Source organism: Mesoplodon bidens (genome assembly GCF_964165515.1).
Source record: "Mesoplodon bidens genome assembly, chromosome: 7".
Lineage (NCBI taxonomy): Eukaryota > Metazoa > Chordata > Mammalia > Artiodactyla > Ziphiidae > Mesoplodon > Mesoplodon bidens.
In genome coordinates, this window is record NC_138164.1 from 42,342,491 (window position 1) to 42,370,229 (window position 27,739).

At 45.4% G+C, this 27,739-nt stretch overlaps 2 protein-coding genes and 1 pseudogene across 3 annotated transcripts in view; 1 reads left to right on the forward strand and 2 right to left on the reverse strand.

The window, feature by feature from the left end:
• Window positions 1-15,811, reverse strand: part of LOC308620097 (forkhead-associated domain-containing protein 1-like) — a gene marked incomplete at its 3' end in the record, with an annotated part of 105,821 nt that extends 90,010 nt beyond the window's left edge. Inside the window, 1 exon segment of the mRNA XM_081239426.1 lies at window positions 15,709-15,811. Within this exon segment, the coding sequence (XP_081095552.1) occupies window positions 15,709-15,801 (93 nt within the window). The 5' untranslated portion in view covers window positions 15,802-15,811.
• Window positions 1-27,739, forward strand: part of LOC308620770 (centrosomal protein of 78 kDa-like) — a 1,829,729-nt pseudogene that overhangs the window by 1,050,614 nt on the left and 751,376 nt on the right. The window lies entirely within an intron of this gene.
• The window catches only part of LOC308620098 (forkhead-associated domain-containing protein 1-like), a gene marked incomplete at both ends in the record, with an annotated part of 39,456 nt that continues 35,071 nt past the window's right edge, over window positions 23,355-27,739 (reverse strand). The window contains one exon of the mRNA XM_081239427.1: window positions 23,355-23,444. Within this exon, the coding sequence (XP_081095553.1) occupies window positions 23,355-23,444 (90 nt within the window). The remainder of the gene's footprint in view (window positions 23,445-27,739) is intronic.

Sequence of the window (27,739 nt, forward strand, 5' to 3'; positions counted from 1 at the left end):
AGAGATTGGGAAGCAAAAAAAATCTTCTTTGGTGAGGTGTTTGTTCAGATCTTTTGCGCATTTTGCAGATGGCATGATTGTCTATGCAGAAAATCCCAAAGAACCGACAGAAAGCCCTCCTGGAACTAATGAGCAATTATAGCCAGGTTGCAGGATACATGATTAATATACAAAAGTCAATTGCTTTCCTATATACCAACAATGAACAAGTGGAATTTGAAATTAAAAACACAACACCATTTACATTAGCACCAAAAAAAAAATGAAGTACTTAGGAATAAATCTAACAAAATACTTAGGTATATGAAGAGGTATATGAAGAAAACTACAAAATGTTGATGAAAGAAATCAAAGTAGTCTAAATAAATGAAGAGATATTTCATGTTTATTTGAAATTCCTTAATGATATATGATGTTTAATATCTTTTCATATGCTTATTTGACATCTGTAGATTTTCTTTGGTGAGGTGTCTGTTCAGCTCTTTTGCCCTTTTTTACGTTGGGTTGTTTGGTTTCTTATTGTTGACTTTTAAGACTCATTTATTTTGTTTATTTATTTATTTTATTGAAATGTAGTCGATTTACAATGTTGTATTAATTTCTGCTGTACATCAAAGTGATTCAGTTATACATATATATACATTCTTTTTTAAATATTCTTTTCCATTATGGTTTATAACAGGATATTGAATATAGTTCCCTGTGCTCTACAGTAGGACCTTGTTGTTTATCCATCCTGTATGTAACAGCTCACATCTGCTAACCTCAACCTCCCACGCCATCTCTCCCTCAACCCCCTCCCCCTTGGCAACCACAGTCTATTCTCTATATCCATGAAGACTCATTTATTTTGGATACATGCCTACAGCATCTTTATTCATAATTGCCCAAAACTGGAAGCAACCAAGATGTCCTTTAAAAGGTAAATGGATAAACAAATTGTGGTACATCCATACAATGAAATATTACTGATAAAAATAAATGAGTTATCAAATAACAAAAAAGACATGGAGGAATCTTAAATGCATATTGCTTAGTGAAAGAACCTAGTCTGAAAAGGTTACATACCGTATGATTCAAACTGTATGAAATTCTGGAAAAAGTAAAACTATAAGGAGAGTAAAAGATCAGTGCTTGCCAGGGGCACAGGGGCTCTGGGGCTCAGGATGAAGACGAGGGGCACAGGGGATTTCAGGGCAGTGAAAATATTTTTTATGATACTGTAATGGTGGATACTTGTCACTATACATTTGTCAAAACGAAAGAACGTACAACGCAAAGAGTGAACCCTAATGTAAACTATGGACTTAGTTAATAATAGCATATCAATATTGGTTCACCAGTTGTAACGAATGTACCGCACTAATGCATGAGGTTAATAATAGGGGAAACTGTGTGTATTGGAGGGGTGGCTATATGGGAACTCTCTGTATTCTCTGCTAAAATTCCTGTAAACCTAAAACTGTTCAAAAAAATAAAGTATTAAAAAAATGAAAACACATTAGTTCTTTGGAAAATGTCACCCACATCATCTTCATCACCATTGCCATTGATCTTTGTGTCCTTTGAACCTTCGATAACCCATGAATGAGAGAAATTCTGTCTGTGACATTTTGTTTGTCTCTTGCCAGGCTTCACTGCGGTCAGTTCCTCAAAAACTGTCAGGCCATTATTAAGACATCAAAGCAAGCAGGAAGTTTTCAATGACTCCACAAATTTGGGTGAGCCTCTACCACATGTTAGGCCAGGAGACAGCTTCCTAGTTCGGCCCTATAATATCACTCGCTCCCTTTACTTGGAAAATTGCTAAGTGCTGCTCCTGGACAGACGCCCTGCTGCTAATACAGACTGAGTCTATAAGCCCCAGCCTACTGAGCTGTCCCACTATGAGATGAACTGTTATTTATTTATTATTATTTTTATTATTATCCTTATCCTCCTCTAACATATTTTGAGGGCTTCCTGTGAACTGGGCCCTGCTGAAGCATTTTGTGTGCATTTTTATCATTTAATCTGCATGACGGCCCTAAACAGGGACTCTATTGTTATCTCCATCTTAGAGATGAAGAAGCTGAGACTCAACAGGTGAAGTGAGAGGACAGCATTACCTTGATCCCAAACCCAGACAAGGACACGACAGGACAACCACAGACCAGTATCTCTTGTGAACACTGACGCCACAGTCCTCAACCAAACAGGAGGAAACCGAATGCAACAGCACAGTAAAAGGATCATACACTATGACCAAGTGGGATTTATTCTTGGAATGCAGACTTGATGGTTCAACATATGAAAATTAATCCACGTAATACGTCACATTAACAGAAAGAAGGAAAAAATGATCATCTCGATGGACGTACAAAAAGCATTTGACAAAATGCAACACTCTTTCATGATAAAAGCACTCAACAAACAGGGAATAGAGGGAAATTACCTCAACATAATAAAGGTCAAATATGAAAGGCCCACAGGTAGCATCATACTCAAAGGTGAAAGACTGAAAGCTTTTCCTCTAATTTCAAGAATAAGATAAGGATACCTGCTTTTGCCACTTCTATTCAACAAAGTACTGGAAGTCCTAGCCAGAGCAATTAGGCAAGAAAAAGAAATAAAGACATCCAAATTCGAAAGGAAGAAGTCAAATTATCTCTGTTCACAGGCAACATGATCTTACATGTACAAAATCCTAAAGAGTCCATGAAAAACCACAACCCTCTTAGAACTAAAAAATACCATTCACTAGCAAAATCGTAGGACACAAAATCAACACACAAACATCAGTTGTGTTTCTATATGCTCACAATGAACAATCTGAAAAGGAAGTTAAGAAAATAATTTCATTTACAATAGCATCAAAATGAATAACATATTTTGGGATAAATTTAACCAAGGTGGTAAAAGATGTGTACACTGAAAACTACAAAGTGCTGCTGAAAGAAATTAAAGACACAAATAAATGGAAAGACACCCTGTATTCGTGGGTTGGAAGACTTAATATTGTGAAGATGTCATTACTACACAGCAGGATCTACAGATTCAAAATCCCAACAGCAGTTTTTGCAGAAATAGAAAAATCCATCCTAAAATTCATATGGAATCTCAGTGGACCCCAAATAGCCAAAATAATCTTGAGAAAGAAAAGCAAAGCTGGAGGTCTCACACTTCCTGATTTCAAAACTTACTGCATACAAAGGTACAGTAATCAAAACAGTGTGATACTGACATAAGGTCAGGCACATAGGCCAATAGAATAGAATAGAGAGCACAGAAATAAAACTTTGCATATATGGTCCAATGATTTTTGACAAGGTTGCCAAGATTATTCAATGGGGAAAGAACAGTATTTTCAACAAATGATGCTGGGAAAGACTGCAAAAGAATTAAGTTGAACTCCTACCTTACACCATGTATAAAAATTAACTCAAAGTGGATCAAAGACTTAAACAGAGTCTAAAACTATAAAACTTTTAGAGGAAAGCACAGGAGGAAAGCTTTATGACATTGGATTTGGCAATGCATTTTTGGCTATGATACCAAAAGCATAGGCAGCAAAAGTAAAAATAGATAAATTCAACTATATCAAAAATTAAAACTTCTGTGAATCAAAGGACACAATAAACAGGGTGAAAGGCCATCTAGAGAAAGGGAGAAAATAGTTGCAAATCACAAATCTGAAAAAGGGTTAATATGAAGAATATATAGAGAACTATAACTCAACAACAACAACAAAAAAGAACCCCCAAATAACTTGATCAAATATGGGCATAGAACTGGAATAGACATTTCTCCAAAGAAGATATATAAATGTCCAACAAGCATATAAAAAGATGCTCAACATTACTAGTCATTAGGGAAATTCAAATCAAAACCACAGTGAGATACCACCTCATACCCATTAGGATGGCTACTATCAAAAATAAACAAACAGCAACAGAAAATAACAAGTGTTGGTAAGGATATAGAGTAGGGGAACACTTATGTACCGCTGAGAATGTAAAATGGTGCAGCTGATATGGAAAACAGTAGAGCGGCTTCTCAAACAATTTAGAATAAAATTATCATATGATCCAGCAAGTCCACTTCCGGGTATATACCCCAAAGAATTGAAAGCAGGAACTTAAAGAGTTATTTGTACACTCATGTTTATAGTAGCATTATTCACAATTGCCAAAAGGTGGAAGCCACCCAAGTGCCCACTGACTGATGATTGGATAAGCAAAATGTGGTCCATCCATACAGTGGAATATTATTCAGTGTAGGAGGAAGGAAATTCTGACAGATGCTACAACATGGATGAACCGTGAGGACATGATGTGAAATAAGTGTCACAAAAAAGCAAATTTTGTATGATTCCACTATGTGAGGTACATAAAGTAGTCAAGCTCATAGAAACAAAATAGAACGGGGGTTGCCAGGAGCTGGGGAAGGGGAAACGGGGAATTGTTGTTTAATGGGTACAGTTTCAGTTTTGCAAGATGAAAAATTCTGAGGCTGGTTGCACAACAATGTGAATAACTTACAACTACTGATCTGTACACTTAAAAGTGGTTAAGACGGTAAACTTTATAGGTATTTTACCACGATTTTAAAAATGGCTAAGATGAAGGGACTCACTCAACATCAGGATGCTGGCCCAGGGCAATGTCAGGGTTTGAACCCAAGTCTAATTCCAAAACTTGTACCCTTGATTTGTACCCTGTGATTTTCAGAGTAGAGAGTGATTTAATAATGAGAGAGGAGACAGGCAGGACCTAATATACAAAACAAGTGCATTTTTTAAGGCTCCTGCATTGAAAATGTCTTTAAAAAGTATATAGTGAGTCCATAAAATATTGAGACGTTTCAACTTCTATTAACAATGACCATCTGCTCTGATGACCCCTGTGCTTTAAGGAAGCCTCCTCAGGAAGCTGACTTAGTTATGACATTGCCCTGAGGTTCACTGACATTGTCGCTGAGGTTCGACGTGTACCTGGAACCGACCTTTGGAGCTAGGTTTCAACCTTGCATCACCTGGCACTGGGAAGCCCCATCTCAGACCATAACCTCCCACTCCCGGCCTTCCTTATCCTCTGTCTCGTCCTCTCCTTGAGTCACGTAGCCTTTGCTCCCTGTTTGCTCCCTATGGGTAATGCCCTATGCTCACCCAGCCTGGGCCCTGCTCAAGCTCACCAGCTCCTTCAAGTCCATCCCGGCCCCCAAACCCTCCTGCCACCCTCACACTTCTGTCCTGAGGCTGGCCCAGTGCCCTTTGGGCCCCCCAGCCAGCAGGTCCCTGCTCTCAGGCTTTTCATTCTACTTTGACAACAGTCTCCTAGGTCTTCATCTCCTGCACCTGCCTGCATCCTCCGTCTGCTTCTCCCGACCCTCCTCCATCCCTTTACACGGCGCCCTCTGCCCAGCAGGCCCACCTGTGCGGCTACATCCATGGGCTGATGGGCTCCTTGTGTCTGGTTTCTGGTTGGGTTTGGCCAATGGGGGGGTTAGAGATCAGAGCAGGGAGAGAGCTTGGGGTACTTACTCCCCTGGCTTCCATTCTCTGGGGCCACACAGCTTCCCTCAGAGGACTCTACCCAGCCCTCAGGGTCTCCGGGTCCCAGGAAATGCCCCTGCCCCTCACCCCTCAGCTCTGGGGGTGGGAACAGTCCTCACTCATACTAGCTCTGGGCCCTGCACTATCCTTTGTGGTTTCTCTGAGCCCTGCCCACTCCCTATGGAGTCCCTTCAGGAAACTCCCCTCCATCACTCCACACCCCTGTGAATGTGCCTTCAGCTCCCTGCCAGGACCTGGACTTCCCAGGCTTGGAGAAGCTCCTAGATGGGACCTTCAAGGCTTCTCTTAGCTGCCAAGGGCCTCCGGGTGGTCCTGCCTTCATCCCACCCTGGTCTGGTCCCTCTCCTCAACCATCTCCTCTTCTGCATCCTCACCTTGACAGTGTAACTTCCGTCTAACCTGTGAACGTGCTCACCACCCCCTCGGCCTGGAAACGCCGCCCCTTCCCCCTTCCTTTCCTTTATTGTCAAATGGCTTCAAGAGGGTCCTCTCCCGCTGGGTCCTCAACCCACTGCCATTGCCCTCGGGGGCCTCCTCGGGCTCTCGGCCTCCCTGTGACATGAGATACAGTTGTCAGAGAGAGGCACGTGGCCTGATGGTTCAGGGGTTGGGGGAGCAGGGCAACGTGGTGGTTATTAGACTGGGCTCGAGTCCAGCTCTCCTACTTCCTAGAAGGGTGACCTTGGGCAAGTGATACCTCAGCTTCCTCATCTGTAAGGTAACAAAAGGACAGTCTTATAAGCTACTGGTGACGTATAAATGATATAATACATACTAAAGCACTTAGAAGAGAACATAGGGCAAATGGGAAATGTTCTCTATTATGAGCAAGAGGATGGGCTCTGGAGTTAGAAAGCCTTGAGTTCAAGTCCCACCTCTGCTACCTTCCAGCTGTGCAGCCTGGGGCATGGTTCTTTGCTTCTCTTTGGTTGCTCCCTGAGCAGCAAAAATGAGTTTGATAAGCTGGGCTTCGTAGGATTGACAAAAGGTACTGCTTGATGACATGTTCTAAGGAGTGGGATAACATTTTTGAAATTAACTTGTGTGTGTGTGTGTGTGTGTGTGTGTGTGTGTGTTTTATCTATTTCTTTTAACCTTTTGGTTCTAGGCTATCCCATCCCCCAGCCCCATCCCCCCACTGCCTCCAGAAAGGGATGTAGTGCAGAAATAGTAAAAAAAAAAATGGGGTTTTCAAAAGAATAAGGATATGAGGAAACGGCCAGGCGCTGGTGAGACGACGGGTCTGGGATTGGAAGGAAAGAAGAAGCTTCTCTGCTTCCCCGTCAGCTGGATCCTTCCTCCCCGGTCTCCCCGGGAGAGCCCTGTGGACCGGCAAGGCCTCAGGAGAGGCTGGTCCTGAAATCAGACTGCCCGAGCGTGGTGCCCAGTGCCCCAGCCTCCCTCTGTGACCTCAGGCAGGATACTCAGCCTATCTGTGCCTCAACGCCCTCATCTGTAAAGTGGGGCAAACAACATTAACCCCCTAAGGATGAAATGAGTTAATACACTCGAGAGTGCCCAGAACAGTACCTGGCACAAAGCAAGCTGTCTCTGTGATGAATACCCTCAGCCTGGCAGCAGCTCTCTGGCTCCCTCACCTCTCTGACTGCTTCCAGGTCTCCACGCCGGGCTCCTCTCCCCGCAGATGTCCGTTTCTTCCACACTCTGTCCATGGGCTGGGGCCACTGTACCACCCCCTGGATTCGCAGGTGTGTATTTCCAACCCCTGGTTCATCTCCAGGCCCCAAACTGCCTGGCTGCTTCCGGGATGTTGAGGTGCTCACTCAACCAGTCCTGCTTCCTGCCCTCTTGGTAACGGGATTATCACCTGCCAGCTCATCCAGCCATCTTTCTCCATGGCCTGTGGCATTGATCCTACTGATACTTCCAGAAAGCTCTCAGACCAGTCCCAAAGCAACGGTCCAGTCAGGTGGTAGTATTAATGTGGTGGGCAGAATGGTCTCCCAAAGATGCCCATGCCCTGATCCCCAGAACCTGGGAATATGCTCCATGACGTGGCCAAAGGGACTGTGCCGATGTCAAGGTTACTAATCAGTGCTCTTAAAAGAGGGAGACTAAGGACTTCCCTGGTGTTGCAGTGGTTAAGAATCCGCCTGCCAATGCAGGGGACACGGGTTCGAGCCCTGGTCCGGGAAGATCCCACATGCCATGGAGCAACGAAGCCCGCGTGCCACAACTACTGAGCTTGCGCTCAAGAGCCCACGAGCCACAACTACTGAGCCCACGTGCCACAACTACTGAATCTGCATGCCTAGAGCCCGTGCTCCACAACAAGAGAAGCTACTGCAATGAGAAGCCCGTGCACCGCAACAAAGAGTAACCCTCGCTCGCTGCAACTAGAGAAAGCCTGTGCTCAGCAACGAAAACCAAACCCAGCCAAAAACTTTTAAAAAATTTTTTAAAAAGTGGGAGACTATCCTGGGTTATCCAGGTGGGACTAATTGAACTCCACCAGTCCTTATAAGCAGAGAACTTACTCTGGCTGGATTGGAGAGATAAGTGGTGTTTCTTGCTGGGCCCCCACTTAACAGCCCCAATGCTCCTCTTCCTGGGAAAGCACCAGGTCAACGTTTCCTCTTTACCCAAATCGCCCCCTAGATGGCACCACCTCAGTCTGTTGCATGAATGAGGATCACGAGAACATTGATCTCACATTTCACTGACAACCCCCATTCTCCATTCCACAGGGTGGAATTTCCCTAGCTTAGTCAATTATCTTGTTATCTCAGTTAACTGAGAATTTCCAATTTAGATATTAGATGTTCCCAAAGCTAAATTTACACTCAAAAAGTGAAGCTTCTGTTTTTAGAAGCTTGAGTCAGCTCAGTCTGAAACTCAGCCCCACCTCCCCCGACTAGCTGTGTGATTTGGGCCAGTTCCTTAACCTTTCTGAGTCCCATGTCCATGTCATCAAATGAGGATAATAACGATAATAGTAGTTCTCACCCACACAGGATTTGTTTTGTGGATATAATTCTATAAATATATATACAGAACATACATAGATGATGTATAAAGCCATGTGAGATACAGTAAGTAGTCCATAAATGTATGCTGTAGCTGTTTGCATTATGTATGCTATTCAAAAGATTATGATCTTTCTTTCATCTCACATCCATCAGAATGGCTACTATAAAAAAAAGGGAAATAACAAGTGTTGGTGAGGACGCAGGGAAAGTGGAACCCTTGTGCCCTGTTGTGAGAATGTAACTTGGTGCAGCCACTATGGAAAACAGCATGGCAGTTCCTCAAACAATTAAAAATAAAATTATCATATGATCCAGCAAGTCTACTTTTGGGTATATATCCCAAAGAACTGAAAGCAGGGGCTTGAAGAGATATTTATACACCCATGTTCATAGCATTGTTTGCAACAGCCAAAAGGTGGAAACAACCCAAGTGTCCATCAGTAGATGAATGAATAAACAAAATGTGGTGAATCCACACAATGGAATATTATTCAGCCTTAAAAAAGGAAGGAAATTCGGACACATGCTACAGCATGGATGAACATGGACATTATACTCAGTGAAAGGATATTATACTCAGTGAAAGAAGCCAGTCATGAAAAGACAAATACTGTTATGATTCTACTTATATGAGATACCCAGAGTAGCCAAGGTCATAGAGACAGAAAGCAGAATGGTGGTTGCTGGGGGCTGGGATGGGGGGACAAGGGGAGTTGTTGTTTCATGGGTGCAGTTTCAGTTCTGCAAGATTCAAAGAGTTCTGGAGATGGATGGGGGTGATGGCTGCACAACAGTGTGAATATATTTAATGCCACTGAACTGCACACTTAATAAAAGTGGTTAAGATGGTAAATTTTATGTTATGCATATCTTACCACAATAAAAAAAAATGAGAAAAATGAGATCACGATCTAGCCCTTTCCTCTGAACTTTTTCCTCTTGGAAGCCCTCCATCTGCTGGTGAGAAACTAGTCCCATCAATTGTTGTGCTGGGTACTGACCAATGAAATCAGCCGCCAGTTCCCAAACAGGGGACAAAACATTCCCTGAGGACTGGTGAGACCTAACAGGTGAACCACCAGAGCAAGGAGCACTTGGGGAGAAGCCAGGGGTGAGGTGGGGGTGAGGGGGGAGGATGGGAGCACGACCCAGGCAGGAGGACAAGCGTGATGCAGATGGGGAGCCAGCAAGTGCACCCTCCCAGGCCTGTTTCATTCCGTGGATTTCCCCACAGAGAGTCCACCTGTCACCTTATGTCTCAAAATGCAGGTGTTCGCTTAGAATAAGAGAAACGTGAATTAAAATGACACAGGTACCATACTTCACCCCGTAGATCAGTGAAGATACAATGGGGGGTCAGCACCCTAGGCTGGGGAGGGAGTGGGAGACGGGCGTCCACTGCTGGCAGGACACCACATCCGGAAACCTCTGGTGGACAATTTGGCCATGCCCATCAGAGCTACAGCTGTGTGTGTCCTTTGACAGAGCAGACATACCTGCATGTCCGTGAAATTATGCAAATAATAGGAGAATCCCAGCAGCCTTGTTTAATAATAATAAACAAGATTATGGTGTAGGCTCTGGTTCTTTCCTGAGAGGCAGCCCAGAACTGACAGGGGCCAGGAAAAGGGACGAGAGTCATCTGGCTGGATGGGATCTGGGGTATGTGTATGAGATCAGTCTGGCTTCACGACCCTCAGATCCCACGCGAGAAGGGCTGACACAGGCTGGAGAGATGGCTAAACCCATGAGAAAGGAGATGCCTGGCAGGACACTGACCACCGAGGGTGAGGTGTGGACACCAGCATTTCATCCCCCTGTCATGTCTGTTCTTTCTTTTTCTCTTCCATCTCCACCTTCCTAGCTGCAGCCCTGCACTGACTTGGGCTGTCCTAGAGCTCAGTCTTCTAGGGATCCTGGGACTTCCCCAGGGTGGGACTGGGGGAGTCCCTGGGGAGGGGGTAGGGTCAGTCAGCCCTTCATTGTTTACCCTTCGCTTCTCTTTTCCTCAAAACAAAGTTTATTGAAAGAATACACACACACACACACACACACACAAGCAGGAGCTCTACTGATCAAGAAGGGAGAGGGAGGGAGCACTGATGGTGGGGTTCTCAAAGTGTGGTCCTGGAACCAACTCCAGGGACTCCATTCCTCCCACCTGAACCTGGGGAGCATACAAATGTGAAGATTCCTGGGCCTTACCCCAAACCCACTGGGTCAGAATGCCTAGGAGTTCATGTTGAACAATCACTCTTAAACATGCGGAAAATCCAACAACCACTGGCTTTGGTGTTTCTTCATTCTGGAAGAACTGAGTCCCTTTCTCAGCAGAGTTTAAATAACAGCCATATCCAACTCTAAAAAATACAGTTTACAAGGCACATCAAATCATATAAATTATAACTTGCAAGGTTTAGCTGTGAAATGAGCAAGGCTGAGGCTTTTGAGCTGTGTAAAATGGGAGAGGGGAGATTGTGAATAGAGCTCCTGATGGCTCGTCTGCACACAGCAGCCAGGATGTTCACTGGCAGGTCTCCCCCTTGTTTACAATCCTTCAAGCCTTCTTCCCACTGCTTTCAGATAAAGATCAAAACCCTTATGGTGACATGAAGGAGGCCGACTTGTCCCTTAGCCCTCCTCCTTCCCACTCTGACTTCTGGACGCCCTGGTTTTCTCTCAGTCCCTTGGGTTCACAATATGCTCTTCCACCCCAGGGCCTTTGCACATGCCATTCCCTTCTCCTTTTGTCTAGTTAAGTCCTCCTTGTCTTCCATATTCCTTTCCTTTACAGCCCCAACGTTGGAATGGAATTAGTCACACCTTTGTGGGATCATTTGACTTATTTCTCTCTCTCCTGGCAGCTTCCTGATGGCAGGGACCATGTCCAGTTCTGCCATCACTGTACCCCTAGACTTGGCTCGGTGCTGAGGCTCTGGGTAAATACTATGCAATGAATGAGTGATAGCAACAGTTATCACTGTTGACTATAAACAGTTCTCACTAGCCTGGCTATAAACAGGCTTCCTACTGCCTTACGGAACCAAACTCCTTACAGGATATAGAAAAAAGTCTGGAGGGTAAAACCCTGCAAATATCAATATTGATTTTTCCCTGAGCCAAATGATTACAAGTGACTTTTATTTTCTTCCTTATATTTTCCTTTCTCCCAATTTTTAAAAACAAGAAGCATGTAACTACCTTCCATTATCGGAAAGAGTAAATGATGTTGAAATACTACGATACCAATAGTCAAAACAACATGTCAACCTTGCTGATGAGTAGAAATCTTTAGAAGCATGACTGCCTATTCTTTAGGATTGATCCAGGCAAATAAAACAAACTATCTTTTTTATTTGCTAGATGTAACCTCTGGTAATTGCAAGGATGATTTTTAGTAATATAAATCCCTGAATTTTTTTTTTTTTTTTTTTTTTGCGGTACATGGGCCTCTCACTGTTGTGGCCTCTCCCGTTGCGGAGCTCAGGCTCCGGACACGCTGGCTCAGCGGCCATGGCTCATGGGCCCAGCTGCTCCGTGGCATGTGGGATATTCCCGGACCGGGGCACGAACCCGTGTCCCTTGTATCGGCAGGCGGACTCTCAACCACTTCGCCACCAGGGAAGCCTAGTGACGTATTTCTTAAGCTAAGTCCGAGGAGCAGTAAGCAGTCAATTATTTATATACAATGAATGCAACTCAATTTCTGTCTAGTTAATAACTGTCCTCATTAGTTCCCTTTTCCAAATGGCTTATTAATGTCAGTGGATCCTCATCTCAACCCTGTGCACCTCTGAGGATTCTTCTCAGTCTCTGTTTTAGGAGACCATAATAATGATCATTGTGTCATTCACTGAGCACCACATGCCAGGCTCTTTATATGCATTTCTCACTTAATCCTCAGAATAACCCTGTGAGGTTAGAGGTTTACAGACAGGGAAAAGGAGCTCAGAGTGATTAAGTAATTTGGTTGAAGTCACTCAGCCACAAAGTAGCCTAATGAGATTCAAACCCAGGTCTGTCTATCTCCAAAGCCTGTGCTTTAAAAAATTACTACAGTTTTCTAATATCATAGTCAGGTTCAAAACAGAGATCTCTGTCTCTACTTTAGCCAGACAGGAAATAAAACGACCCCAAATCTATGCCTTGTTAGGATAAAGAAGAAACTACAGTTCTTCTTCTTCTTCTTTTTCCTCCCACTTTGCACACTGAACAGATGTTCTGTGTCCTTGAAGGGAGACCATATCATGGAGGAGAATCTCACGGGGAGGTTCATGGAGTTATCTTTAAATCTGTTGCGTTTACAATAAACATTCTCAGAAAACTAGGAATAAAGGGGGAAATTTCTCACTTGGTAAGAACATGTATAAAAACCCTACAGCTAACCTCCTACTTAATGGTGAAAGAGTAACTGCTTTCCCCTAAGGTCAGGAACAAGCGAATATAAGGATTTATACACTGCTCTTGTTCAACAGAGTCCTGGAAGTCTTAACCAGGGAAATAAAGCAAGGAAAAGAAGATTAAAAGCATTCAGATCTCCTTTTCTGAAAGAAGCAATAAAATTGTTCTTATTTGCAGATGACATGATTGTTTATGTATAAAATCCCAAGAAATCTACAAAAGCCCTTATATAAGAAAGTGCAGTTAAGGTTGCAAGATACCAAGAAGCATACAAAAAGCAACTGTATTTCTATATACTGTCAATGAACATGTGGACACCAAAATTAAAAATATAATACCATTTACAACCACTCAAAAAAAAAAAAGAGAGATATACTTAAGTGTAAATCTAACAAAACATGTTCAGGACTCGTATGCTGAAAACTACAAAACACTCATGAGAGACACTGAATAAATGGAGAAATATACCATGTTCATGAATTGGAAGACAATGTAGGAGTATATCAATTATTCTCACATTGATATATAGGATAAAACACAATTCCAATCAAAATTACAGCATGATATTTTGTGTATACAGACAGGCTTACACTAAAATGTAAATGGAAAGGCAAAGCAACTAGAAGAGGTTAAAAAATTTCTTTAAAGAAAAGTGGGAGGAATCACACTACCTGATTTAAGACTTACATAGCGACAGTAATCAAGGCTATCTCATAATGGTAGATCCATTATGACAAATAGATCCATGAAACATAATAGGGAACTAAGAAGTAGCCCCCATAGAAAGTATGGCCAGATTATTTTTGACAAACTTGCAAAAGCAATTCAATGGAGAAAGGATAGTCTTTTCAACAAATGGTTCTGGAACAACTAAATATCCACATGCAAGAAAAATGAACTTTGACCTAAATCTCACATCATAAACGACAGTGAACCCAAAATGGTTCATAGATTTAAACATAAAACTATAAAACACTTAGAAGAAAACATAAGAGAAAATCCTCAGGGTCAGGGACGTTGTGGCATGTTCTTAGACATGACACTAAAAGCATGATCTATAAAAGAAAAAATAACTACCTGGACTTCATCAAGAGTTAAAGCTTTTGCTCTGTGAAATACTCTGCTAAGAGAATGAGAAGACAAGCTACGGATGGGAGAAAATATTTGCAAACCATCTATCTGACAAGGGACTCATATCTAAAATACATAAAGAATTCTCAAAACTCAATGGTAAAAAACTAAACAATTCCATTAGAGACACTTAAAAGATATGAAGAGATATTTCACTGAAGAGGATATGCAGAAGGCAAACACATACATGAAAAGACATTTAACATCACTATCGATTTGGAAAATGCAAGTTAAGACTATGATGAGATACCACTACACACTTACTAAAACAGCTAAAATGAAAAACAGTGTTTATGCTAATTGCTGGTGAGGATGTGTCTCATACATTGCTGGTGGAAATGAAAAATGGTACAGCAACACTGGATAAGACTGGCAGTTTCTTTACAAACCGAATATATATAAACACATATGTTAATCCATGCAATCATACTCCTGAGCATTTATCACAGAGAAATAAAAACTTATGTTCACACAAAAACCTGTACACAAATGTTTATAGTACATTTATTTGTAATAGCCCCAAATGGAAACAAAATGTCCTTCAAAAAGTGAATGGTTAAACATAGGTGATACGTCCATACCGTGGACTATTACTCAGCAATAAAAGAACAAGCTAATAACCTAAATGGATGTCAAGGGCACTACACTGACTAAAAAAAAAAAATCAATCACAAAGGTCATACATACATGATGAAAATTATAGAGACGGAGAACAGATTAGTGGTTTTCGGAGCGTGGGGACGATGGTGGGAGGAGGAATTGTGACTATAAAAGGAGCATCACAAGGGACATGTCTGATGATGGAATACGCCTATATCCTGAGGGCCACACCCAAATCCACACGTGGTAAAATGGCACAGGACTCCACACATGCTTCGTGCCATTCCCTCTACTATTTGTGCATCTATAATTATTTCAAAATAAAGTTGAAAAAAATCTGTTGAGTGAAGTCTGAGAGTGGTCTGCCTTTCACAGTCCTAAAGGGATTCCATTGCATTTCTCTTTCTGCTTCAATATTTTAATCCCTTTCAAAATGGTAAAAGGCTCAAAGCCACTGTTTGTATAATTCCTTACTTACAATTTCTTCCAACTTCCTTGGCTGTCAATGAGCTGGGACTGTGGACCAAGCCACAGCTAATTCAGAGAATGGAATGAAATGAAGTGAGAGAGCGCTGAGGCCATGCGCAGGGCTTACCCTGATTTACTACTTGGAGGTACGGGGGCGGGGGAGGGCTCTGAGGGGCCCATAGTCTCCAGAAGCTCTGGAAAGGGCGAGAGGCCATTGCTCAAGCTGGGCACTTCAGGTGGCCGTGGCTGCCAGACGCGGAGCAGGTGAAGGTCAAGCATCAGCTCTACGCCCACCTTCCAAACCGCGCCATCAGGGTGGGACACTGCAGACACAGTCAGCAAAGGACACAGGGCCCATCGCACTTTGCACTGTGCTCATTCTTACCACATGTGCCAGGGAGACCCAGCACATGCCGGGATTGGTTATTGGTGGCACACCGAGGAAGGCTGGGACTGTTAGCCAGAGGCTGTGCTTTACAAGAGACTGGAGTCCACAGAACAGTAAGGACTTTTGGTGGTGTGAGGGGTAGGGAGGGTCGGGGACTGGCTAGGAAGAGGTCTTACCTCTAAAACAAGGTCTGAATTTTCATGCCTTCCAATCGTAGTGCTTTTATTCAGGACAAAATAGCCTTCTGCACTCTTTAGATAGGCTTTCATATTCTCTGCTTTCCCTATAAAAGGTTTTCAGAAAACAATTTTGTTAGAAAAATATAGTCCTCTAATTATTCAATGTCATATTTAGAATGAATGGAATACACCATAATGTCCACAGGAGAAGTCAGCAGAGGTAGGAGTGGATAGCTGGATTTAACAATGATCACAATGAGAATTCTGCACATTTTTAAGACTGTCCTTTTAACAGTGATGGCCGGCATAGATGAGCTTGCTTCTGATCACAAGAGGACATCCTTTATGTAACTCAGAGCACAAACAAGCAATAGCAAAAAAAAAACCCAAACAAATATGAATTCCACTGATAACCGCTCTCCACCTCCCATTAAGCTTAGTTTGGGGTTAGTTATCTGACAGAATCAAATACTCAGTGTTACTAACCCACCACTTACTAGCTCTGTGACTCTGAGTGAGTTACTTATTCTCTCTCTATGCCAATGTTTCCTCAACTGTAAAATGGGGCTAATGATACTCTGTATCCCAAAGAGTTTTGTGAGGATTAAATGTGAAGCATCTAGAATGGTGATTGCTAATCAAAACACCCATTTGTCCTACTGTGACTGTGACTGTTATTAATCTTGGGCTTCTGAACTTTGACTCAAGAAACTCCAACTTCTACAGAGCTTCTTAACGTGTGGAAGAGTCAGTCATCAAGGAAATGGGCATTAGAAGATACTTTCTTTTTAAGTCACCGCATTCCTTCATATATTTATTTTGAAAAAAAAATGATTTCCAAAGACAAAATATCAAGATTATAGCTTGACTGTACGGTCAAGACTCTGTACGTATCTTTTGCTGGCATTTTATTATGAAAACGTCAAACACACAGAAAAGTTGAAAGAAGTGGATGGTGAACTTCTATAGAACCACCACCCAGATTCTACAATCAACATTTTGCTATATTTGCTTTATCACATATCTACCCATCTATACATTTTATATTTTAATGCATTTCAAAGTAAATCCTATACATGTTTTTAAATTTTATTTATTTATTTTTGGCTGTGTTGGGTCTTCGTTTCTGTGTGAGGGCTTTCTCTAGTTGTGGCAAGCGGGGGCCACTCTTCATCACGGTGCACGGGCCTCTCACTATCGCGGCCTCTCATGTTGTGGAGCACAGGCTCCAGATGCGCAGGCTCAGTAGTTGTGGCTCACGGGCCTAGTTGCTCCGCGGCACATGGGATCTTCCCAGACCAGGGCTCGAACCCATGTCCCCTGTATTAGAAGGCAGATTCTCAACCACTGCGTCACCAGGGAAGCCCTATACATGTTTTTTATTTTTTTTATTTTTATTTATTTATTATTTTTATTTTTATTTTTTTTTGCGGTACGCGGGCCTCTCACTGTTGTGGCCTCTCCCGTTGCGGAGCACAGGCTCCGGATGCACAGGCTCAGAGGCCATGGCTCACGGGCCCAGCCGCTCCGCGGCATGTGGGATCCTCCCAGACCGGGCACGAACCTGTGTCCCCTGCATCGGCAGGCAGACTCTCAACCACTGTGCCACCAGGGAAGCCCATATATACATGTGTTTTAAAACATAAAAATTTCAGTGACTTCAGCTGGTTCCAAGATGTTGATGATAATTCACATGATATTTGAATTCTGATCCATCTCAGTGCCATGTCAAAGATAGTCTCTTTTCTTTTTTTTCCTTTTTTTTTTTTTGGCTCTGTTGGGTCTTCGTTGCTGCATGTGGGCTTTCTCTAGTTGCGGCGAGAGGAGGCTACTCTTCCTCACAGTGCGCAGGCTTCTCATTGTGGTGGCTTCTCCTGTTGTGGAGCATGGGCTCTAGGTGTGCAGGCTTCAGTAGTTGGAGCACGTGGGCTCAGTAGTTGCGGCACACGGGCCCTAGTTGTGGCTCGCAGGCTCTAGAGTGCAGGCTCAGTAGTTGTGGTGCACTGGCTTAGTTGCTCCGAGGCATGTGGGATCTTCCTGGACCAGGGCTCGAACCCGTGTCCCCTGCATTGGCAGGCAGATTCTTAACCGCTGAGCCACCAAGAAAGTCCCCAAAGTCTCTTTTCAACTGAAAGGTCACTGAAGTGTGAAGTTGTTAGACTGTGGATAAAAACAAAAATCATCTAGGTCTGACCGTAGAGGGTCTCCGGTCTGGCTCTGCTTTCCATCAACATCTCCATCATCATTCCATCACTGAATCCCTACTAAGTGCCAGGCACTGGGCTATCCTTTTACACACATGGCCTCTTTTCATCCTCAGAACCACCTTGCGAGGCAGGTGTCAGTATTGTCCCTCTTTACAAATGAGGAAACTGAGACTCAGAGAAGTTAAGGTCACACAATAGTAAGTGTGTGACAACTCTGAGCCTTTGCATGTAACCAGTGTACAAACCTCCATTGCTGCTGGTGGGGCAGAGTAGGGGTGGGGGAATTGCACTGTCTGCTGACACTTGGGACATGTAGTAAAAGAAAGTCCTTGAAACCAGCATTCTATCCTCTGAAAGGAAGACAAGACCCTACCTGGGGGTAAGAGAACTAAAAATAAGCAGGATAGTTTATATTTGTAAACTTTGAGGCCTGTGGATGTCCCACAAATATTGATGCTTTCAGATAATGAGAAATACATTTGATTAAGTTCGCTGTCATGTATACAGGGGAAAAGACATTTCCTCTTCCCAAAGAACCATGCTCTGCTGCCTTCAGTTATTAATCTTCAATTGCAGAGGACCATGTTAGCACGCAACACATTCAAGTCTAATTAAGCTAAAATGGAAACTTCCAAGAAATGTCTCTTCTGCAGGAAAACCACAGGAAACGCCACTAATCTAAAACTTAAACTTGGATCATGTGCATATTTGTTTTTTAGCTCTCACCCCAGACGTCCCCAAGGCTGGGGTCTTCTCTCTGCTCAGACATCCCCCCTCGGGGCAACCACCTGACTGACCACTCTGGCTAAAGGCACCGTCAGTCATGTTATTCCCCTGCTAGTTTTCCCCTGCTGTGTTTCCTTCCTTGTACTTATCATTCTCTGACATGTTCTTGTTCCTTTCTTTAGTTATGCTTGCTGTTGGTTTCTCTTTCACTAAGATATATGTTCCTGGAAAACCAGGACTGTGTTCAGTTTGTTCAGAAGCGATTCTTCATGGGTATTTTGTGTTTGTACCCATCTTCAGAGCAAAGGCATTGAAAGATTTTGTCCTGCACTCACTTTCCGAGGATGCTTGTATGGCAAACAGCCTGGGAGGATAGAGGTAATGTTTCTAATAAAGATAACGGCTCCTTCTGGGGCAAAAGTTGGGCAGGTTTGCTAGCAGCCCCTTTCAAAGATTGCAGTTTCCTGAGTTTGGAGTTCCTTACCTGGGACACAGACCCACTGTGCGCACAGCATCCACACTGGCTGCTCTGCACCACCCCGAGGGACTTTCAGGGCAACAGGAACCAATGTGCATATGCAGCTCTGCTGCCTGTTATGTCAGCTGTGCTGTGAGTAATCAAGTTCTTTGTTTCTGGCCCAGGAGTCTCTTGTCTTCTGCCAGGAACTATAAGCTGGGCAGGCTAACTTACTAACTTTCAAACAGGGTCAAATGTCAGACCCTTTGCAGTTCCTGCCAGTTCTGTGCATTACCCCTTCTCCAGGGCAGGGGGCGGTGGGGGGGCAGAACCTGACACATAGTAGGTGCTTGGGAAACACTTGCTGAGTGAATGAAAATACAAAGGACACCTCAAAGCAAGTCAGTACAGCCAGCTGGCTAGGAAGCTTTGATAGTAACTACCTTTCATTTTTCCTGTCAGTATCTAGCTTAGATGACTCCTTGGAAAACCTAAATTCTATCTCTTTAGCTTTTGGATTGGACAATATTTCTCCACCTTCATTTTGACCTGTGCATCACTTCCTTGCGTGAAAACACTGTCAAAGTAATTTGAATGTGTGGAGCTCTGTGAATTCGTTCTTACTCAGTGCCATGGAGCACCATCCACAGGAAAGAGCAAAAGGGCTTCAGTCATCTGCGTTCCCCCGACCACTTTGGATGGCTCAGAATTGGGCTATAGGAGCAAACTTTCTTTTGAGGTTTACAGTGGCCTCAAAGTTCCTTAAAGAAGGGGAGTTCAGGTAAGGGGCGGGTGTGTGTGTGTGTGTGTGTCTCTGACCATTGGGTGGGTGTTGTCCATAAATCAGGGGAAACAGGGGTTCCTCTCTTAATCCCAGCTATACCCACAGGACATCCAAGAGCTGGTGCCCAGGAGAGGCTTAAAGCTCCCGTGCCGCCTCCCTTGGCGGGCGAGGTAGGGGCTGCACTTAGGAAGGAATGGCTGGTGTTGGGGCACCTTTTCTGGGGTGCTCCTGGCGACCCGAGCCTGGATCAGAGAGTTCGGACTCGGCTGGCGCCGGGTCCCCTGCCTACCCCAACGCCCTTGACCTCGCAGGGCTGGCCTCCTCCGGCCCAGGTTTCCGCCCGCCGCCTCCTCGCGCGCCGCTCTCACCTGGCCAGAGGAAGAAGCCCACGCCTCGTCCTCCGCCGAGAGCCCTGACCTCCGCTCTGCTGCCCTCCCGCGGAGTCTCCAGGCGACAGCCCGCAGCCCGCGCGCCCGCCCGGCCTTTTTACAAACGTCGCCACGGCAACGCCATTCTGACGGCCGAGCTGGGGAGGGGCGTGGCGTGCGCGGCGCCCAAGGATGAGGGGGAGGTGCGCTGGGAGCACCCGGCCAATTACAGCCCGCTGCAGCGCGCGAGCCCTCCCCGACCTGCCCGCTAGAGGATGGAGAAACAGGCTCAGTGTTCACAGAAGTAGCTCCAAGTCTTACAGCGGGGAAGGAGCAGACTCAAGAATCCTTCCTACTGACCTTAGCTCTAGGTTCGGTGCGTTGAGGAGGGGGTGGTCAGGCGTGGGAGGGTAATGGAGCTGAACCACGAGAAGCTTGGAGGTTAGTACCCCCCGTCCCACCCGAAACTCTAGTTCTCTCTGTTGTGGAGGAGAAAACAGAGTAAGCTGGGGGGGACCATCACTTCTGGGGGTGGGGGTGGAGATGGGAGATGGATGGGGTGGAAGGAACACTTCTGAAAGAATGGAAGATTCTCCCACGTGCTAGGAAAAGGGTATTTACAAGCCCACAGCCTTACTGTTCCTGTCCTTCCCTGTCAAAACTCGTGTTTATTCATTCATGTGTTCTTTACTTCTACAAACATCACCTGAGTCCCTACAAGGTCAGACGGTGGCCCCAGTGTTGACCTGGATCAGATCCTTAAGAAACCCCCCCGCACTCCCCATGGGCACGGGGCTGGGGGGATGGAGCGTGTGGAGAAGACATGCAAATGCCAACTATCTCCCCTCACCCCATGTCACCTTTTTCAAATCAGCCCCTTCTGTCTGGGAGCAGAACAGCCCCGCTGACTACCTACAGAATGCCTCATTTCCCTGGCAGGCAATGACGGACAAGGTGCCCCAAGACAAACTCAAAATATTCATCTGAGAAAGATGAAAGATGGAAGACTCCACTCTAGCCAATTAGAAGATGATATAAGAGAGAAAAATCATGGAAATAGATATGGGATGGAATATATGGTAAAGATGCTCCCACATGCTTAGAGGCTCTTAGAAATGCACATTCCCTGGCACAGACCTCAGAGATTCTGATTAGGCAACTCTGGAGCATGGTCCAGGAATGAATTTGTTGCATTCTTGCAAATTCCTTGTGCATTTGTTAAAAGCTTGGCAAAACCTCAGGACTTTTTCAACCCTGCAGTTGAATCGCAGAGCCCTCCCAGCACTTGTCCCTAGAAATCTCTTCCAGGCCCTCAGTCAGCCTGGAAGGTTGTGCCTGGGTTAGTTCCCTTCGACCAGAAAGACCTTAGGAATGTATGAGGAGTGACCACAGAGGCCGGGGCCCTGAGTGGTAACTTCAGAGGAACAGAGAGGGTCAGGCTCAACTCTCCAGGCACATTTCTGCCTCAGGGCCTTTGCAGTTACTGTTTCTTCTCCCTACCAGGCACTTCCCCCAGGGATCTCCTTCAGCTCCTTCAGATTTTTACTCAAATATCACCCTATTTAAAAGGGTCTTGGAATTCCCTGGCGGTCCAGTGTTTAGGAATCAGTGCTTTCACTGCCCGGCTCGATCCCTGGTCGATCCTGCAAGCCCCATGATGCCACCCAAAAAAACAAAACAAAACAAAAAACACCCCCCAAAAAAACATGAATAACAAAACAAACACCTCACTCTATTGCTCTTCCCTTCATCTTACCACTCCTCTAACATGCTATTTATTTAGTTTCCTTCTCTTATTTGTTGTCAGTCTCCCCACTCCCAACTCCCCCCTGCCCCCAACTTAAGCTCCATGAGGGCAGGGATTTTTTTCTCTTTTGTTCACTGCTGTATGACCAGTACCTAGAACAGTGCCTGAATGAACGAATGAGTGAATGAACAGGGGCAGCCCTTGCCACCCGCCCACAGCCTTGCCTCCTACTCTTGAGCTGCTGAGCTGAACTGTCCTTACCCCAGGACCTAGGCTTCTGTAGCCTTGGCCCTCGCCAGCCCCACCCCTATCTCCATGCTTGTCTTCAATGTCATCAACATGAGCACAGAACGCAACCCTGCTCATTGCCAGCCAGACCCTACGGAGCCCATGCAGGCCAGCCTGGAGTCGGAGCCGCCCTTGGCCCCCTGATAGGCTTGGGAGAGCATATGTTGCCATTAGTCCATCTCTGGATGAGGAAATACTAAACGGAGAACAAAGCTGACATTCAGGCTCACTGGAGCAGAAATTGCCAAATCTTGATTGGATCCTGCCGCTCCCCACAGGATGCCACAGTCATCTCAAAGGGTGTGTGAAAGTCTTAAAACCCAGTTCCATGTCATCCACTTAAATTTCAAAAACAGAAACTAAAATACCCCAATAACTCATGGCTTTAACATAGCATGTCCTGGGCTGAGTGAGAGTTGTCCTTTGCGATGGTGGGGTGTTCAAAATACTGCACCTGGGGAATTCCCTGGCGGTCCACTGGTTCGGACTTGGTGCTTTCACTGCCATGGCCCGGGTTCAATCCCTGGTGGGGAAATTAAGATCCCGCAAGCCACAAGGCATGGCCAAAAAAAAAAAGAGATTTCTAGTTTATATGGGCTCCTTGGTGATGCCTGTAATCAATCAATCTTCTTGAGCTCTGGGTGGCTACCAAGGCTGTACTGTATCTCCATCAACATCAGGATGCTGGTGTCTGAAAGGCCTGGGTCCAGGTCCCAGCTTTGTCATTCCCAGCTGTCCTCCTAATACTGGAGCGAGTGATGTTAACTCCGGGCTTGCCACCCGCAGGGCTCTGTCCCAGTCCTTCCTGTGGATCATCTCATTTAATCCTCAGCATAACCTGGGGCAGTAGGTGTGTGTGAAACACCTGGACCTCGGAGCTCTGCAGAGAAGCGCCCAAAAGTGTCGTGACGGGTGTTATTTCTATCACGTCACTCCCACTGGAACAGGAAAATAGGGCTCAAGAGACATGGAGGTGTGTGACCAAGGTGACACAGCCAGAACAGGATTTCAATCTAGATGACTGTGATGGGAAGGTATTTTCCCCGGGGACCACAGGTGACAGGTGTCACAGCCACGAGACACCCATGCTCACCACCTGCTTTCCCTCAGCCCTGAACAATCTGGGCTTCCGGCTGTCCTGAAGTTTGGGCAGTGCCTGCAGCAAGAGGGGGAGGGAGCTGAGGCCAGGAGGGGGTAGCTGGGGCTTGCCAGGGACCTCTCCTGCCACCCACTGGGCTTCTTTCCTGCAGGACCTCTGCCCCATAAAATCTCATTGGGCCGCAGTTACCTTCCCTGGGCTGTCCTTGACCGGCAGAGCCCATCCACTGTGCCCCCTCCCCAGATCTGCTTGTTGTCCCCTGCATTCCAACAAGAAATGAATGCTGGCCTCCCGCCTGGAAGACGTAGGGAGCTTGCCCAGCCTTTAAGGGGTAAGAGAGAGCCAGGGAAAGAGCTGGAAAAGGAGAAAGGGAGAGTAAAAGAGAGAGAGAGCGCTCGAAGATCAGGAAGTAGCTAAGCTGTTGAGTAGGTGTCAGATGGGAGAGCAAAGGGCCACTGGAGGCTCCACAGTCCATTACTAACCTGACGCTATGGGCTAAGGAAATGCAGGTTTTTATACACACACACACACACACACACACACACACACACACAGGTTTACAAAAATAAATTCAAACCACAAAATCACAGCTGGTCACTGAGGCCTTCTGCGGCCGTGCTCACCCCCTTCCCCTGTCAGAAAATGAGAAGTCACCCAGGTGTTTTCTCAGATAGAGACAAGGCTGGTTGGGATGTTCATCTCTTGCAAATCAGAGCTCTGCCATGGGGCTTCCCTGGTGGCACAGTGGTTGAGAATCTGCCTGCCAATGCAGGGGACGTGGGTTCGAGCCCTTGTCTTGGAGGATCCCACATGCTGCGGAGCAACTAGTCCCGTGAGCCACAGCTACTGAGCCTGCGCGTCTGGAGCTTGTGCTCTGCAACAAGAGAGGCCGCGATAGTGAGAGGCCTGTGCACCGCGATGAAGAATGACCCCCGCTTGCCACACCTGGAGAAAGCCCTCGCACAGAAACGAAGACCCAACACAGCCAAAAATAAATAAATTAATTAATTAAAAAACTTAAAACAAAACCAAAAAACCACTCTCTCTAAAAAAAACAAACAAAAAAACAGAAAAAAAGCTTTGCCAGGGAGGTCAGTCTGTATGTTCTGTTTGAAAGCTGCAGATGAAGGCTGCTGATCCCACCTCTGATCGGCCTGGTTTCGTTTGTTTGTTTGTTTTATTCTGTCTGTACCTCACTTCTCTCACCTGTAAAATGGAGGTAATAGCAACATTGACTGTAAAGACCAAATGGGTTAATATGTGTGAAGTAGTAAACTGTGCCCGGTACCACAGACTCCTTCTGTGAATGTCCGCGTTGCTGTCTGTCTGTTTGCTTGTTTTTGTTGCTTTCTTGATGATGTGGGAGGACAGCACCATCTGAACCCGATCACAGCCATCCTGGGGAGAGCTTTGATTTGCATCATCTCAGTCCCAACCCAGAGCAAACTTGACCTCTGAACACTCGCATATCATCTTGCTTGTTGCCCAGGGACCTTTCTGGGTGTGGGTGTCAGAGGCAGGCTGAGCTCCCCTGATCGCTGCTAGAGGGATTCTGAGAATCCAGCTGGTCTCTGTGGCGTGGCACGTGCAAGAGAACTCCATATATTCGACTTCCAGGCATCCAGGCAAATCAACCTCCAGTACTTTTTTGGGGGGGATTAACAATGAACCACTATGAATGAGGTTAACGAAACTAGCTAATATTTACTGAGGCTTGTTAGGTACCAGCCGCTATGCCATGCACTGTTTTATTTAATTCTTGGCCCAACACATTTCACAGAAGCGGGCCCAGAAAAGTCAAGTAACTTTCCCAGTTACAAATCTTGTAAGTGATAGGTCCAAGATTCGAACCCTGGCTGTTGGACTCCAGCATATTTTCTTTTTTGTAAAGTTTTGTTTTCAAAACATAATATACATCTCGAAAACAGCACAACTGATAAGCGTACACTTGAAGAATTATCACAAAGTGTATGCACCCACCCTAACCAGAACCCAGAACAAGAAGCAGAACATCACCACCCACCCCGCCCCTCCGAGAAGACTCCCTGTGCTCATTCTGGTTACCCCCTCCCGCTTGTCTGACTTCCAATCATAGATTAGTTCTGCTTGGTTTTGAGCTTCATGGAAATGGAATCTTACAGATTCCATTTGCTGCCTGGTTTCTTTCACTCAAGTATGTGAGGTTCGACCATGTTGTCTGATGTAGCTGTGGTTCATTCATTCTCACTGCTGCATTGCATTACACTCTGTTATCTATTCCTGCAGAACAAATTATGGCAAACTTAACGGATCCAAAAAACACACACTTATGTCACAATTTCTGTGGGTCACGAATCTGGGCACTGCTTAGCTGGGTTCTCTGCTCAGGGTCTCTCCCAGGCTGCAATGAGGGAGGTGGCCAGGGCTGGGGTCTCATCTGAGGCTCAGCTGGGGAAGGATCCTCTTTCCAGTTCATGTGGTGGTTGGCAGGATACAGTTTCCTGAGGGTTGTTAGTTAGTCTGAGGGCCTCACCTCCTTGCTGCCTGTTAGCCAGAGATCCTGCACTGTTTCTTGCCATGTGGGCCTCTCCATAAGGTGGCTTGCTTCATCAGAGCCAGTGAGAGTCCATAGAGAGAGTCTCCAGGCAAGATGGAAGTTACAATCTTCTGTAACATAATCACAGAAATGACATGCCCATCACCTTTGCAGCATCTACTGATTAGAAATAAGGTACAGTCCTGCCTACTCTCAAGGGGAGGGGACACAGAGGTGTGAACACCAGGGATAATTGGGGGCCGTTGTGTATGCCTTTTGGTCTGCACATGTGCACATATCTCTTGGGTATATATCTAGGAGTAGAATTTCTGGGTCACACATACGTCCGGCTTTATGAGATTCTGCCAAACATTTTTCCAAAGTGCAGGTACCCTCTACACTCCCTCAGCAGGCTATGAGCTTCCCAGTTAGAGCACATGCTTTCAATACACTCCTCCCCTCTCTCCTTACAGAAGGGGTGTTTGAGCTGGGGCTCTTTGGGACGACAGGTCCTAATTCTGGCCCCATGTCAGAATCACTGAATTCCCGGGCCGCTTCGCCAGACATTCTGATCATTTGAGGGCTCAGATACAAACTGGAAGGTCCACTCCATGAGGCGAGAATCCCTGTATCCTTGGTGTCCGGAGCAGTACCCGGCAGCAGTACCTGGCAGGTACCAGGTAGCTGGCACTCAATAAATGTTTTTTTGATTAAGTGAATGAGTTTAGGAACTATTGTTCAAGAGATGGGCCCCAGGGCGGGTATAAGCTGCTTAAACGGGAAGGAAACTTTGTTGTGTCTGAGGCTGTGTGCATTTTTCTGGGAAGAGGGCTCAGAGCCTCAACCAGGTATGTCCCCAACAAAGGTTAAAGGCCGCTGTGATTGGCTACTGTCCGGCTTAGGTATTTTATCACATGAAGAAAGAACTGGTCCCAGGGTTGGAGGCATGGGAATTGTGGACAAGGTCCCATGGTCCTTAGAAGTAAAAAGCGAGACAGTGCTTGCCTGGGGTGGCTCATAAACTGACACCTTGCTTGTTTTGACCTTTGACCCATGGTAGCTCTTTTGGTACATCTAGCCACTGCCTGGCCTCCTGGGACCCTCCCTGTGTCTGTCTGTTGAACAGAAAATTCCAGAAGGCCTCGGTGCCCTGAGTTTCCATCCGGGGCAAGCCAACATGAGCCCTAGCTTTTGAAAAACCCCTTTCAATCCATAGAAAGCCTCCCAGTTTATCTGGTTTGAGATGACCTCATCCTTTGTCACCTTCTCTCTTGTTTTCTGGAGGTTGCTCAGCGTCTTGCTGCTGTCTGCATTCTTTTCTCACATGAACAGTGCACCTATTTTGGGCATTTTGTCGTTGTTGTTTTGGGTCATTCCCGTCACACATTTTTTGTATTCCTTTCCAGTCAGATCAACCTCATGCCTCTCTAGACATTTCTTCTCAGGTTTCCTCTGAATCATTTCGTTTGGTCTAAATATGTCCAGTGTTTCCTCCTTCCTCACTGCACTCCACATAGACCCTCTCTTTTCCGCGGAACAACTGTTCTTTTCTTTCGAATCCCTGACCCAAATCCTCATCTTTCACCATGTTTTCTGACTTCTCCTAAGAACTGATTGTTTTTTGAAACTTAAGCCTCAAATATCATCCCTTCTAATCTGGGTCTGAATTTGGATCACGGTCAAGAAGCAGGGGAGACAGGAACGTGGCTGCGTAATTAGGATCCTCAGCAGAAGGGCTGAGTGTTCATCGGGGGGATCAGAGGGGCCTGGGGATGGAACAAGAGGTATCTTCTTCTGCCTCGGGTAGGGCTTAGGGTGGGGTTGTCAGGAAAGCGCT